At 48.2% G+C, this 14,719-nt stretch overlaps 4 protein-coding genes across 5 annotated transcripts; 2 read left to right on the forward strand and 2 right to left on the reverse strand.

Moving 5' to 3' along the window:
- Positions 1-219: 219 nt before the first annotated feature.
- Positions 220-2,382, reverse strand: LOC144214910 (uncharacterized). Its single transcript, XM_077743645.1, has 6 exons — positions 2,216-2,382; positions 1,724-1,869; positions 901-965; positions 656-823; positions 380-487; positions 220-291 (listed from the first exon to the last, which is right to left on the reverse strand). Exons 1-6 carry the CDS (start codon positions 2,333-2,335, stop codon positions 254-256), a joined length of 645 nt encoding a protein of 214 aa, XP_077599771.1. The 5' UTR covers positions 2,336-2,382; the 3' UTR covers positions 220-253.
- A 780-nt stretch (positions 2,383-3,162) lies between these two features.
- LOC144214824 (cortexin-3-like) lies at positions 3,163-5,212 on the reverse strand. The gene is made up of 2 exons (XM_077743519.1): positions 4,910-5,212; positions 3,163-4,550 (listed from the first exon to the last, which is right to left on the reverse strand). The coding sequence occupies exon 2, from the start codon at positions 4,533-4,535 to the stop codon at positions 4,275-4,277; it is 261 nt and encodes an 86-aa protein (XP_077599645.1). The 5' UTR covers positions 4,536-4,550; positions 4,910-5,212; the 3' UTR covers positions 3,163-4,274.
- On the forward strand, positions 5,180-7,596 carry ube2g2 (ubiquitin-conjugating enzyme E2G 2 (UBC7 homolog, yeast)). Of its 2 annotated transcripts, XM_077743517.1 has the most exons (6): positions 5,180-5,310; positions 5,874-5,909; positions 6,590-6,635; positions 6,704-6,822; positions 6,909-7,049; positions 7,133-7,596. In XM_077743517.1, exons 1-6 carry the CDS (start codon positions 5,208-5,210, stop codon positions 7,243-7,245), a joined length of 558 nt encoding a protein of 185 aa, XP_077599643.1. In that variant the 5' UTR covers positions 5,180-5,207; the 3' UTR covers positions 7,246-7,596. The 2 variants fall into 2 exon arrangements, with proteins under 2 accessions (XP_077599643.1, XP_077599644.1); XM_077743518.1 differs by lacking the exon at positions 5,874-5,909 and having other exon boundaries at positions 5,194-5,310.
- A 112-nt stretch (positions 7,597-7,708) lies between these two features.
- Positions 7,709-14,139, forward strand: LOC144214817 (uncharacterized). The gene is made up of 17 exons (XM_077743506.1): positions 7,709-7,869; positions 8,115-8,160; positions 8,227-8,384; positions 8,453-8,590; positions 8,655-8,732; positions 8,848-8,918; positions 8,986-9,139; positions 9,204-9,310; positions 9,578-9,733; positions 9,853-11,515; positions 11,584-11,661; positions 11,729-11,901; positions 11,991-12,118; positions 12,183-13,240; positions 13,326-13,406; positions 13,479-13,667; positions 13,742-14,139. The coding sequence occupies exons 3-17, from the start codon at positions 8,244-8,246 to the stop codon at positions 13,904-13,906; spliced, it is 4,380 nt and encodes a 1,459-aa protein (XP_077599632.1). The 5' UTR covers positions 7,709-7,869; positions 8,115-8,160; positions 8,227-8,243; the 3' UTR covers positions 13,907-14,139.
- Positions 14,140-14,719: the final 580 nt, after the last annotated feature.

Raw genomic sequence — 14,719 nt, forward strand, 5'->3', positions numbered from 1 at the left:
TGCCACTTGTTTTGTGGCATTTTCGGGTGTTGCTTTCACAAACCAGCCGCGCCTACATTACACCGCAAAACAATGAGATTTAATTGCTGGGAGCGCCTTGGCGTCACCAACAATCAATGACTACTACATCAAGTCGTTGCCGCCGTTTGAAACGCTGGCGGAAGACACTTCAAGATTTTGGCCTCGAAACTTGGAATATTCAAGAAAATGGACAAAAGATCACGTGGTTCTTTCTCTTTCTTTATTTAGGGTTTCAGTTGATCATGACCATTTTGTCCTTGTCGCAGTATGCTGAAAGACAAACGAAGAATTGTGTGATTAATTGGGCTAGCCAGCTAGCAAGTCAGTTAGCAGGCCAGCTAGCAGGCCAGCTACTGACCTTTCTTGGGATCCAAGACAAAGTTGGGTTCTCCGGAGAAACCCAAGCAAGCCGCCTGCTTCTTGAAGTGTTGTAGCTCGGCGTCCTTCACCGTGTTCTCGTCAGTCGCTGAAACGGTCAAATCGGACATTGGCAAACATTTTCATGACTGGACGCTACACGATTGGACTTCTATTATCATCAATGGCGCTGAGCTAGCCGTGCATTTAGCCGCCTCCCCGTCCTCCCCGTCCTCCACTCTTGACAAAAGAGCCAAAAATGTCCCCATTTCCTCACCAAACAAGTAAAGCGCGTGGATGTGGATCTCATCGTTGTCGACGTTGTCCAAGTGGATCCCATAGAGCTCCAGGAGAGTCTTGAGGTCGTGAGCCGTGCTGTTGATATCCATGACCATGCATCCGTCGCAAGAGGGCAGCAATTGAAGGCTTGACGACACGTTGAAGACTGAGGACAAAAAAGGACAAACACTCAGGGTCGGCGCTCCCTTCCAAAGATGGCCTCCGACCACAAAGATGCCTTACTTTTGGCGCTCATGGTGCGGTCATCCACGGTGATGTTCCCCTTGGTGCCGTAGCAGGTGCCATTCCTAGAGAAGCAATCAAAATGGCAATTAAAGGCGCTCTAAAAACGATAACACACAGTTTTAAGACAGTGTTGTCATGGCAATTTTGTTCGTCTAACAAGATGATTGGCCAGGAGGTTCATACGTGGGAGTTCATCCATGTTCAATGGTATTGAGTTCCAGAGAAGGTGCTTATAGGCGGAATCCATTCGTTTTTAAGAGGAACTACACAGTCACCTCTAGAGCCAGCCCTGGTTAATGTGTTGGAATAATTTTTGGGAGAACAAAATCTTGCCGTGGAGGAGGAGCTTTGTAGTGGAAAGTTTTGTAAACTAAGGTGGCAGCGGCATATTTGTGGAGGCGCAGAATAGCAACAACAGAATAGAAAGTCCATAGCTAGCATGCTAGTTTTTTGTGTGGGTATCTGAGGGGGAAAAACACCCATTTTATTATTATTATTATTAACATGTTTCTACGTCAAAACAAAGAGAAAATGGCTAGGGTCATGTCATTTTAGAGATGGAAGAGAATTTTGGCCCTCAAATCTGCCGTTTAACATTTTATTAGCTGCACTAGCTAGCACATGTTGACTGAACACTTTGTTGGAGAGTCACATGGAGATGAGAGACCGCAAAAATATGCTACTTATTCTGGGTGTGACATTTTTTTTTTTGGTTCTAAGCGTGGGAGGAAAGATTAGTGAGTAGCCCTTTTCCTCTTTTAACACCTTTCAGGAAATGTCGCTCAGTACACGATAGGTCGGACGTGTGTTTTGCGCTTACATCATCATCTCCTCAAAGAAGTGCAGATCTTTGTCGTTGCGCTCATCGGCACTCATGGTGAAGCGAGTGTTGTCCGTGATGTTCAGGATGGCGTTGTAGGCCACGTGGTTGGTGAAACCCGAGATCATCTTCATGGTGCCGATCAGCTGCGCAAATTGCCAGACAAAGTCAAACGTTAGCCGCCGTTCAACAAGGAGGAACTAAAGAACTAAAGAAGGAATGACCAAAATACACAGCAAAGTACCCGAAATGAAGTGAAACTCAGAAAAGGACTTAAAAAAGTCAATGGAATTGACCAAACGCCACATAAATCTACAAGAGTTGCCCCAAAATCAACAGAAAGTACCCCAAAAGTGCCCAAAATCTCTAAGGAGTGCCCGGAAATGAGCCAGGAATTGTTCAAAATCGCTTGAAATTCAACCTAAATCAACACGTGACTGGTAATAGTACTAAAATACTACAAATACTTTGATTGTCAGGTTACGGGCTCACCTTCGGGCGATCGTTCAGGGCCTGCGGGGCCACCAGCGGGGTACACTCGTCGGGTGTCGGAGCGGCCGTGGCGCCTGAGCACGCCAGCGCCAACAGCAGGAAGGAACATGCCACTTTCATGATGAGTAGTAAATAGACAAGACTGGTCAGGTAGCCAGGACACTTGACAACGGCCCTTTTATAGCGACCAATCTGGACGATGACCTCCCTTGCGCCTTGACGTAACGGGACGTGACAACGGTTAGCTTTACTCTCCTCGTCAATCATTCACGGGGGGGGGGGGGGGGGGGGCATGCTATAGCTAACCCTTTGTTACAGTCGATATCTTCACTTTTTGCCTCATTAGCAATGGACGTCCAATCGCTTTTTACGTCAGTCAAAAGGGATTGGACGTCTGGCGCCAATGGCTTCATTACCAGTCCTCCCAGTTTCAATCAATTGGGTGTCTCTTGCCATCAATGGTCAATTCTTTAAATTGACTTTTAAGGTACTTTGGTGGGCCATTCAGATCATTTGCTTGGATTGGGCTCAAAACATGGCTCATTTTTGGCTCACTGTTTTTGTCTTTGGGAAAAAGATTCTGTATCATTTATGTCAAATGAGAACACCCACGTTATAACGATCCTCAGTTCCTCGTGTCTTATGCGCACACGTGTACCTGATGTAGTTTTCATGATACTTCTTGAACATTATCCGCATTTTTGTTTGCTCAATCAATGCCGTCGTTTGATTAGTGAAGGGGACTTCGCCTCCGCTTTTGACCCTCGTGAGGAAAGGGGGAAAAAACACAGATAAATAACTGCCTAAAGGTTATTCATCTGTATGAATTAGGCTCAAGTCAAAAACCTTATGTGTGGGTGGAATACTTTAGTTTTGTTCCCAGTTATATCCCAGTTATTATGTTGGCTAATTGCTGTACTAATATCTACTAATACAGGTAAAAATCATTCAGTTCAATGTTTTAACTTGTAAAAGATAATATTAGCCTTGACCAGTACATCAAAAATGGCAACATTGGTACACACTTTGGCAAGTAATCTCTGTAATCAAAGTTGTACAGTTGTTTTTAAAATCCATTTCTGGGTCCGTAAACATCAAATTTCACTCAATTTTTCTACATGATGTCAACTCCAGTACATTGCTTTTCATATTTTTGAGGACAAGATGCTCGCGTGTGCAACTACAGACTGAAGGCTAACTTGCAACACAGGCACCAATAAGTCCATATGTGCCTTTTTTTCTGGAAAATTGCTAACTACAGAAACACTGCCCTCTACTGGGTAACTTCTTACTATAGTTGCGGAATCACTTAATCAGCCCCGATGCAAAAAAAAAAACGAAAAAGGCTTTGAGAAGCTATGGATACTGTGCTGCGCTATATAGCTAGCTAGCTACCAAGTTTCAAAACATTCACTCCCTGAAAAGAGATAAATAGGGTTTCCTTTGCAAATTGATGAAATGAAAGTGTATTCGACTTAAAGTGCAACAGGAATAAATACCAAAAGGATATCAGTATCGACTATAAAGACACCTATGAAAAGTGCAATATTGTGGCAAGCAGGCCATTTTGGATCTTGCCACCCGTTCTGTCTCAAGTGACAAAAAATGTTTTCTTTTAGTGCGTCAAACTTTGTCCTCAAGTTTGTTAGCATCGGGCCGCATGAAGTCCTTGAAAATGCGGTTGAAAGTTCGGCACTTGCGCGGGTTGCCGCGCTGGGCGGGGGGGGGGGATCGCTGATTCAATCCCCCCTGCAAACAATCAGGTCAATGTTCTCCCTTCTGAGTAGAATGGTATTGACCGGGGTTACTAACCGCCTACCAAATACTTCAAAACATGCTACCGACATGAATAAATGTCATAAAATAGCACTACGTATTAGCCGTTTACAACATGGGGGAGCAAGTCTGCGTTAACTCGCTAAATGCCATTGACGACCATCTACGTCCGAGCGAATTGGGAAGAGGAGGAGGTTTTTTTTGTGTTTTTTAAAGTTTGCTCATTGGAGCTTGTCATTTGTTGCTTCGCAGAGAGAAGCTTCAGCTTCCCTCACGCCGTCTGTCAGGAGACGATGCGATAGTCCAAGGCGTCCTTGTCCATGTAGTCGGTCCAGTTGGAAGAGGGCATGCTCCGGTATGGGTCCAAGAGAATCCGGAAGCAGCGCACCATCAGCACGCCCAGGAAGAGCAGGAGAAACAGGACCAGAACCAAGGTGGCCCGTTGCTCCACCACCAGGAAGGACGAAGACCAGACGTCGGGCTCCGGGGACGGTGCTGCGCCGCCGCTGCCGCCGCCGTCGCCGCCGTACGTGGGCTCCGCCATGGCACGCCGGTCGGTCTGGGGACAGACGCTGACGTGAGTGGTGAAACCGGTGAAAACCATCAAAGTGCCACTGGCGGATCCAAAAATAAGACCGCTTCAAGAAGACGGCTAAAATTAGTTTGACGCTGCGCTAACGTCCCATTTTGCAACTTAACTCTTTGGGTGCTATTGATAGAGGTCAGATTTGAGGCCTTCGAATTGCGGCTCTACAGCCACGTAAGGCTCTCCATGAATTTTAATTAGTCATTATGATTAATGACCCAAGCTTGCTTTAAAAAAAAGGTTTTTCATTGATTATGATTTATATTTCCACATACAACCTTAATTGAACACTACAAAATCAGTCTCCTCACTATGTGTTACTTTTAACTCACCAGCTGCCATTGACAGTGACTGATACACCAGAGTTCCTTAAAAAAAAAGATTTTTTATTGACCATTGGCACCACTTAGAATAAAACTAAAGAAACATGCCAGTGACCTTTGACTTGTTTCAATGTGATATAAATTCACATTGCCGACACATCAGACCTCTATTGCTCTTTATTGTTGCCAATGATTCAATATTCAGACTGAAAATGGGTTTACGTTTGGCTTATATCATTTTGTGTTAACAAATACGAATTTAAAATATGTGAGCATTTTTTTTAAAGGAAGGAAGTCCGTTGTGCGCATGCGTATTGTGGCGTGTTGTCTTTCGACGTGTTGTGAGACGTCGACGTCAGAGGCGACGATGGCGGGCACAGCATTAAAGAGACTCATGGCCGAATACAAACGTAAGCACTCTACTTACATCTTCGACAACGACATATTTCATCAAATATTACGAGTTTAGAGGCGCACGCGCAATGTGAAGCCGAGCTTCCAGAACCTTCTGACATCGAAGGGAAAAAAAGTTCAGCGTTTCGTTTATTGCCCAACCTTTTACTGTTTGGGTTCCAGTCACGTCAGGTTGACTGTTTAGAAAATCTTATTTAGAGTATCTTGTTTGATTAAAACATTAGCTATGTCAATGTTTGTCGTGGTAATTCAACGATAACGCGGCTTGTTTTGAATTACGCCTCTTAGTGGCGGTTGTTGTCACTATGCAGCTAACTAGCTGCGAGTTAGCAACCATCTGGTGTTTGTTTTCCTCTCATAACTATTGAACGAACACTTAAAAGGGTTATATTTGCAAATGTTGTTCCAGTGTGAGCCTAAAAACACACACTCGGGGAAGAAAAAGGACAAACAAGTTGAGCTTGAATCTGCTTAAACTATAGCGAGTGTTTTCACTTAGCATGTTGTTATGTTAGCCTGCCGACTCAAAGTGACGTTTTGCGCATGCGTGTGTTTACAGAGCTGACACTCAACCCTCCTGAAGGAATTGTAGCAGGTAGGTCTACATACCTGTCAACCTCGAACCATTTGTGATCTTACCAAATTTTGTTTTCGCCCTTACATATATGTATAAATACATGGAAAATCTTACCACTTTACTTTTTTGTAAAAAATCACGAACAACAAGTAGAAAATGTATGTTTATGTGTTTATTGCTTTCAAAGTTCCAAAATGAAACGAAATGTTTATCATGATCTTTTTTTTTTAGCCAATCAGAGGCGCCGGTACATATTATATGTACCGGCGCCTCTGATTGGCTAAAAAAAAAAGATCATGATAAACATTTCGTTTCATTTTCGTTTCAAGTGATATATGATATATCACTTGGCAGACATGCGTTTCCGGGAAGAAACAATGGCGGATGGTGAAAAATGGCTAGAAAGTGCCTTAATTTATTTTTTTTTCTCAAAATCACCGTTTAGCGTACCATTTTCATGTGTACAGCGTACCAATATAAAAATGGGCTTTCAGTTGTACCAATTACGGCGAGAACGTACCAGTTGACAGGTATGGGTCTAGCTTGTTTTTTGCGTAGAAACTCACAACTAGGCTTGCCCAAAAATCTTTCAAAATGATTTGACAGTGCATGGTTGAGTGATATAGGCGCGTGGGGGGAAAAAAACTCATCAGTGTCCACTTATTTGCATTAACCATTGAGTGATGGTGTCATTTTAGGGCCTGCCAATGAGGAGAACTTTTTTGAATGGGAGGCACTGATCATGTGAGTCGATTTGTCATTGACTGATTACAAGAAAGGTAGATTTTTAAATGTCATGCTACTCTTTACAGGGGTCCGCAGGACACGTGTTTTGAAGGGGGCGTCTTTCCCGCGGTCCTCACTTTCCCCTCCGATTATCCTCTCAGTCCCCCCAAGATGAGGTTCACCTGCGACATGTTTCACCCCAACAGTAGGTTATCTAATCTTAGGGAGTGTTTTTTTTTTTTTTTTTTTAAATATTCCTCCTGAAAATGAACTTTAAAAAATGTCATCTAGTTTACCCCGATGGTCGTGTGTGCATCTCCATCCTGCACGCGCCTGGAGACGACCCCATGGGCTATGAGAGCAGTGCCGAGCGCTGGAGTCCGGTCCAGAGCGTGGAAAAAATCCTGCTCTCTGTGGTCAGCATGCTAGCAGGTCTGTATATACAGTCCGCACGCTTCCTGGATTACAAGCCCGAGCCGTTATGTAATGGCGCTCGTGTTTTAAAACACTGGCAGAACCCAACGACGAAAGTGGCGCCAACGTGGACGCCTCCAAAATGTGGCGGGAGGACCGAGATCACTTTTACAAACTGGCTCAGAAGATCGTACGCAAGTCCCTGAGCCTATAGTGATGATATCCTCACCTGGCAGTGCGAAAAAAAGTGTGTGTTCGAGTGTTACGAGGACAGCGCACCCTGCAACACCAAGTGATGTCATAATGGACTGCCCCTTGGCCATTTAGGACAATCAGACTATGGGAAATCAGTCACCGACATCGGCGGTATATACAAATTGCTCTATTGTCGGATCGTTTATTCGGTCTCCGATCTTCAGATCCAAGTACTAGGGCCGAATTTGGTGTACTAGTTCAAGTTTAAGCTGGATACTGAAGGAATGTTCAAACAGCTTTTGAGGTGGCCCTTGTTTATTGTGTATGAATATTGTTTGATAATAAAAAAAAAAGTCATTAGTGCAATTGCATTGCCGAACAGTGACTCCCATCATGACATGAAGTGAGTGCCTCAGGTACTTTTATAATCCAGTTTAATTGAAAAAATTCAGCCCCCAACCACAACGGTTTCCCTTACGTCATCATCCCGCGTCATCAGTTTAGTTGTTGTCGCCATGTTACCCGCCTCATGTCACAAGTTCTCGTCAGAAAAAAACAGGAAGAATCGGGACAACAAACATTAACTATAAGAATCTGCATTGGTGTCATGAATGCCGAGGCAAATTTAGCGATGCTTTTACTGGTAAATACTCTTTAATCAATGCCGTACTTTCGGTGAGTTGCCTGCTAACATGTTAGCCTGCCACAGCTAACTTCTTTCAGCGAACAAACTTTGTACTTCGTGTAAACGCATTTATTCTTTAACCTTTTGAGTCTGTTTGTATATTACAGTGTGGGGAAATAATATACTCAAAGCGATAGCAAAAACGTTGATTTCGATTTGGAGCTAAAAAAAACAAAAACAAATCAGTTTGTTTTGTTCAACAGTTGGCCTGCGCTTGCTGAGGAAGATGTTGCACCTCAACTGTGCCTTGTAAGTGGAAATGGATTTGAGATGAGTAGCGTGAAGGCTTAGCTAACCACAAGTGTTGCTTTTTAGCTAACGGCGCTGCCGCAATGGAGTCCCATTTGCTGGTCGGCTCCCAGCAGGAGAGGGTGCAGCTACAGGAAGAAGTGCGCCTGCTTCAGGAAGATCTGGCCGAGAGCCGCGCCGAGAAAGAGGAGCTGGCGTCCAGAGCCAGGGCGCTCAACGAGAGGGTGAGCTCAAGCGCCACCGTGCTCGGAAGTCTCCCCATGTCCTTCTCACTTTCCCGTTCTCTCTTCAGCTGGAGCTGGCGGTATCTCCCTCGCTCGTCCGTGACCATCGTGCCGAGGAGGAGCGGCAAGAGAGGAGGCATCGAGAAAGGGAGGCTAGGGAAAGGGCGGCCCGACAGGAACTCGTTATACACCGGCTGCAGTACAAGGTGAGTCGTTTGCCGCCACTGACATTGGTGTGCGGGGGTGCTAATGCCCGCCGTTGGTGTGCAGGTGAAGGAGTACCGGGAGCGATGTCAGAGTTTGGAACTTCAACTCAAGGCCGGACATAGCCAACACATAGACACCCAGGTAAACATATTTGCTTCATTGGCTCCTACCAACCTCTACCACCATTTTATTTTCTCTCTGCGGGCCAAATCGGGTTCTCGGGGCTTGAATTATACACCCGTCATATATTTTGTAGCTAAGTTTGAGGAAGGACAACAGTGAATCACTGGAGAGCGCCCTCATCAGCCTGGAAGAGGAACAGCAAAGGTGCGCTATCACTAGAGCGTCCCGTCGTCCACCCGCCGCCCTCTTACTTGATTTCCTCCCTCTACAGGGCGTCGGCCCTGACCCAGACCGAGTCCACCCTGAGGGCACGCCTCGGCCAATCGGAGCGAGCCAATGAGATGTTCCACATCCGCGAGCTGACGGGCGATTTGACCGGAACGATGACGGCGCGCCGGGCAGATTTCTGGCAGAAAGAGAGAGAGGTGAGCAGTTCAGACGTCTTAAGCTCCAGACTTGGATGCTTGTAAAACTTGCGCGTGTCCGTAGCACGCGTCCGTTAAAATGTCACGTCATCAGGAGCAGCTGTGGTGCGTGTGGCGCTGCGTGATGGCACTCCAGCACCACTGTCGCGCCGTCAGAAACGCAGCCAACGGGTACGCTATCACTTCACAATCATGTTACACTTTTTGGAGTACTATGATGGATGATACAATTGAGGGCACCAAGATATCACCAAATCATGACTTTATGGTACAGTCACAATGATCAATGGTGGTGTTTGTACTTTACTCATTCACTCCCATTGAAATCAATGGACATCCAATCCATTTGAACATCATTGAAATGCCTTTGACATTTATTGCCATGAATGGCAGCCACCGAGTTAATATGCACGTGTCGTGTACTCCTCCTGTGTTCAGGGATCTTTTGGCGATGAAGGCGCAGCTGTCCCACATGTTGGGCCTGGTCAAAAAGCGGCGATGGGCCCCGCCCCTCGCCGACTCTTCTTCGTTGGCCTCCTCCAGCCTGGGCACCTTCACGGTGGGGGATCTGTTGGAACCCGAGTCGGACCACAGGTCGGCTTCTTCCTAGCGAATGCATAAACACGCGCCTCGATGTATATACTAGTCATTGAGTCGTCTAAAGTCACAGCAGAAAGATGACTTTTTTTTTTTACACATTTTGATTGGCACAGACAGCTGGAGGACACGCCTCCCCCTCACCAGCGAGACACGGAGCTACGCTCAAAGGAGGAGGAGCTCCGGAGCCAGGAGGCCGGGCTACGGAGGGCCAAGGAGGAGATGCTCGCCAGGGATGCGGGGCTTAAGAAGCGAGGCGAGAAGCTACAGCAAGAGGAGGTGCGTCAAAGGAAGAGAGAGGAGGAGCTACGGAAAGCAGAGGAGCACTTGCAAAAGGAGAAAAAGGAGGTGGACAGGAAGGAGGAGGTACTGCGGGGCCGAGAGGTGGAACTCGAAAAGAGCCGAGGGGAAACGCAGAAAGAGGAGCGAGCCTTACACCGTAGACAAATGGAGTTGCACAAGAAGGAAGAGGAGCTACACAGCAAAGAGATGGAGATGACAAAGAGCCAGGAGGAGGCACGGAGAGAGGAGGAAAAGTTACTCCAAAGAGAAGAGGAGTTGCGCAAGAAGGTAGAGGAGCTACTGAGCAGCGAGATGGAAATGAAAAAGAGCCAAGAGGAGGTGCAAAGCAAGGAGGGGCAACTGCAGATTAGAGAGGTGGAAATGAAAAAGAGCCAAGAGGAGGTGCAGGCATTGAAGGAGGTGTTACACAAAAAAGAAATGGAGGTGCACATGAAGCAGGAAGAGCTACATAGCAAAGAAGTTGAGGTGGAAAAAAACAAAGAGGAGCTACAGAAAGTCTTACACAAAAGGGAAAAAGAAGTTCTCGGCAAGGAAGAGGATCTAGAGAGCAGAGAGGCTGCGGTGAAAAAGAGCCAAGAGGAGGTGCAGAAAGAGGAGCAAGTGTTACACAAAAGAGAAAAGGAGCTGCACCAGAAGGAGGAGGATCTACAGAGGAGAGACTTGGAAATGAAGAAGAGCCGGGAGGAGGTGCGCCAAAGGGAGGACGCGTTACACACGAGAGAAAAGGAGGTGCACGGGAAGGAGGAGGAGCTACGCATGAGAGAAAAGGAGGTGCACGGGAAAGAGGAGGAGCTGGAGAAAATGTTACACAAAAGAGAAGAAGAAGTGTCCAGGAAGGAGAAGGATCTGGCCGGCAGGGAGAGGGCGATGAAAAAGAGCCAAGAGGAGGTGCAGAAAGAGGAGCAAGTCTTACACCAAAGAGAAAAAGAGCTGCGCGGGATGTTGGCCGAGCTAAAGGGACGACAGGTGGAAATGGAGAAGAGCCGAGAGGAGGCAGAGGAGGCCTTACGCCAAAGAGAGAAGGAGCTGCACAAGAATCAGCAAGACCTCCTCGGTTGGGAGATAGACGTCAAAAGGGGCCAAGAGGAGGTGCGCAAAGACCAGGAAATGTTAAACAAAAGACAAAGGGAGGTGCAGTCCAGGGAGGAGGAGGTGCGCAAGAGGGAAGGGGACTGCCACCAAAAAGAGGAGGAGATGCAGAGCAGGGAGGCCAGGCTCTTCAATGCGGAGAAGGAGGTGCAAAAGAGCCAAGAGAAAGTACACCAAGAGATGCAAGTGCTCCACCAAAGACAAATGGACATCAAAAAGACACACGGGGGGGAAAACAACCTTCACAACGTTCACAACGTTCACAACGTTCACAACGGCTACAACGGGAGCGCCGAGGTCATCGGAGATTGCAGGCCGTCTGCTCACGTCACTTATCGGGCCACTTTCCAGGCGCCGCCAAGACAAGACCACGCCCCAGATCCCACGGTCCGACCCCGTCCCCCCCACGCCACATTTCCCCGTCTGGCACAACGCTGACGCTTGTCTTCCCACAGGAGTCGCTGGCGAGGTCGCTACAGGCCCAGCAGAGGGCAGAAGAAGAGTCGGCGATGGCCAAAGATGCCCTACTCAAGGTACACGGACCTATCCCGCCTTGGCACTTTTTCTCAGCACAAAGCCTGAAAATGTCCTGGCTTTCAGCGCTCCTCCCAGCACGCCTCAGTCCTGCGGGAGCTACGGGAGGCGCGGGAGCAGCTGACCCCGGCGGCCGAGGAGATGGCCAAGATAGAGCGAGCGCACAACCGACAGTGCCAAGAAGGCCAAGAGCAGCAGCGCCAGCTGGAGATTCTCCGGCGGGAGGCGCGGGACCTCCGGTAAGGCCACCTCGCCGCCCCGCCCCGCCTTGCCCATCATGTCTCGTTCCCTTTTTGGGGAAAATAGTTTTGGCTTGCTTTTCTCACAGCGCCAGCCACGCTTCACTCATGGAGAAACTGGAGGAGCAACGGACGCTGGCGTCGCAGGCCGACGTGGAGCGCGGCCGACTCGCCTCTCACGTGCGCCTCCTGCAGGAGTCCAAGGAGGCGCTGGCAGGTAATGGCCGTTCGCCGAGCCTTCCCGAACACCGCCCGCCACCTCATTTTTTTTCCTCCTCCAGGGGAGCTGCGGTGCGCCAGGGAGGAGCTGGCCGGCCTCGCTTCACGACAGATGGAGGTAGAGGAGGCCTGGAAAGAGGAGAAAGAGCAGCTTGAGATGGATCTGAGAGCCCAAAATGAGGAAGCGGAGACCTTGAGGAGGCGTTTCGATGGCCTGCGGGAGGAGATGAAGGAGCGGGAGGAGGCGGCCTCCGAGGAGAAGAAAGCTCTACTGGCAGAAGGAGAAAGGAAGCATAAAGAGGAGGTGACAAAGAGGGAGCAGTTGGACGCTTTGAAGAGCCGCATGAACACATTACTTGGTGTGATGAAGGAGCGAGAGGGGGAGCTGGAGCAACTCCGAGAGGAGTTGAGAGCAAAGGATGAGGAGGTGCTGAGGCTGGGGAAACGGCTAGAGGGGCTGCTGGTAGAGATGAAGGAGCGGGAGGAGGCGGCCTCCGAGGAGAAGAAAGCTTTGCTGGCTGAAGGAGAAAGGAAGCATCAGGAGGAGGTGGCAAAGAGGGAGAAGTTGGACGGCCTGAGGAGCCGCTTGGAGGGATTGATGGAGGAACGGGGCCGGGAGCTGGAGCGACTGGGGGAGGAGTTGGGAGATCGAAATGGGGAGGTGCTGATGCTCAGGAAACGAATGGACGGACTGCTGGCACAGATGAAGGAGCGGGAGGAGGAGCTGCTGCGATTTAGACAACGCCTCCAGTCGACCGAGGAGCAGGCCCGGCAGCTTCGGGAGGCCCAACCAAAGCTGCTGCTGGAGAAGGAGGCCCGAGTGGAGAAGCTGGAGCTTCTGCTCGCACAGATACGGCAGCAGCAGCAGCAAGAGGAGAAGGCCCGGGAGGAGGCCCGGGACAGTGCCGCCATCGCCACGCACCAGGAGGAGGTGCAGAAGCTGAAAAGTCAGTTGCGTCAGCGTGAGGAGGACATAGTCAAGTTGAGCGCCAGCTCCGAGGACGGCCGGGAGGCTCTGAAGACGGAAGCCAAGAAACGGGAGGAGCTGCAGCGGGAGCTGAGAGGAGCACGGCTGATGCTGCAAGAGATGGAACTCAACGTTCACGCTCTGCAGGGACAGGTACGTCTCTCTCTCTCTCTCTCCTCCATCTTTTAACCCCAACCAGGGGTAGGTAAGGCTCAGAGGAAGGACGCTTTCTGTACAGGTCGGCGCCAGCCGTGAGGAAGCCAAGCAGCAGAAGGAGCAGCAGGAGGAGGTGATGAAGAAGCTAAACCGACTCCTGCGGGTAGGACCCGTCCCCTCTTTCTGTGGAAAATGTCTTCTCTCTGTCTCACATCTCTTCCGTCGTCTTGACTAGGAGAGCCGCGAGGAGGAGGAACGACTGAGGAGCGCCACACAGGAGACGGACATTTTCAGCCCATACCCAGACACAAAATGCATGGAGAGGGAGGAGGACTGGAGGTCCAGTTTGGTGGAGGTTGGCGACCAAAGTGCCTCCGGGAACTTGAAGCAGGAGGGGAAGCTCAAGATGCAAAATCCGGCTCGGGTAAGATTTCCTCCAGATCCCCCTTTTTTTAGCCCAGATGTCTCATATGGCCTCCTCCCCCTTTTTTTTGAAAGTGGCTGGAGGACGGAGGAGGAGGAGGCGGACGACTGCTGCTCCTGCAGAGCCGCGTGGCTCACCTGGAAATCAAACTGCAGCGTTCCGACGCCAAGAAGCTCCAAGTCAAACAACGCAAACGCCACATCAAGATCATCAGCGACGCACTCGTGCACCAATCGTGAGCGGCGGCGGCGGCGGAGATTTGGACGCCCTTGTCTTTTCAATGTTTACACCAGGTTTGTCAAACGATTTCTACTCCACTTTTTAAATCTTAAGATAGTTTGAACTCGTTGGCCTGACCGACACTGACGCTTTTGACATTTTGACCACTGTATCGGCCCTTAAAATATGTATATATATATTTATGCATTTTTTATTTTATATGACTGTTGAAATAAATATTTGATGAAATGCATGTTGACTCTCTGCTCACTTTCTGGTGAATTGGGTTCCATTTCTGGTCACTTTATCTTCATTTTGGGGATTTTCTGGGTCACTAACTGTGGATTTTTATTTCACTTCTGGGTGATTTGTTGTTTATTTTTTTTTACCTTTTCTTTAGGGATGCCCTGATCACACATTTTTGGACTCGAATCAAAGTCTAAGTCACCTGAATTTTATGCACAACCACATTATATTGATTTGTGTGGTAGCCCTAAAATTAAAATAATAACCTAATCTTTTTCTACCCGATTCCAACGCTGAAAATTTTGTGATCAGGGCATCTCTACTTTTAATGCTGGGCCATTTTCGAATATTTCTGTTAATTTGGTTGGCATGCCTGGTGGGTCACTTGGTGTTGAATTTTGGTCATTTCTGGGTGTCTGCCTTTTTTTTCTTGTTTTTGCAGGATTTCTGGGTCACTTCCACTTGATATTTGGTCAATCAGTCAACACTACCTGTTGATTTTATGAGAAAATCTTTGTACAAACTCCAAAATGTACAGGATTTTCAATGCCTTTTGTATGAATTTGATGAAGGGCTTCCAAAAGTTT

The sequence above is a fragment of the Stigmatopora nigra genome, chromosome 21 (genome assembly GCF_051989575.1).
Source record: "Stigmatopora nigra isolate UIUO_SnigA chromosome 21, RoL_Snig_1.1, whole genome shotgun sequence".
Classification (NCBI taxonomy): domain Eukaryota; kingdom Metazoa; phylum Chordata; class Actinopteri; order Syngnathiformes; family Syngnathidae; genus Stigmatopora; species Stigmatopora nigra.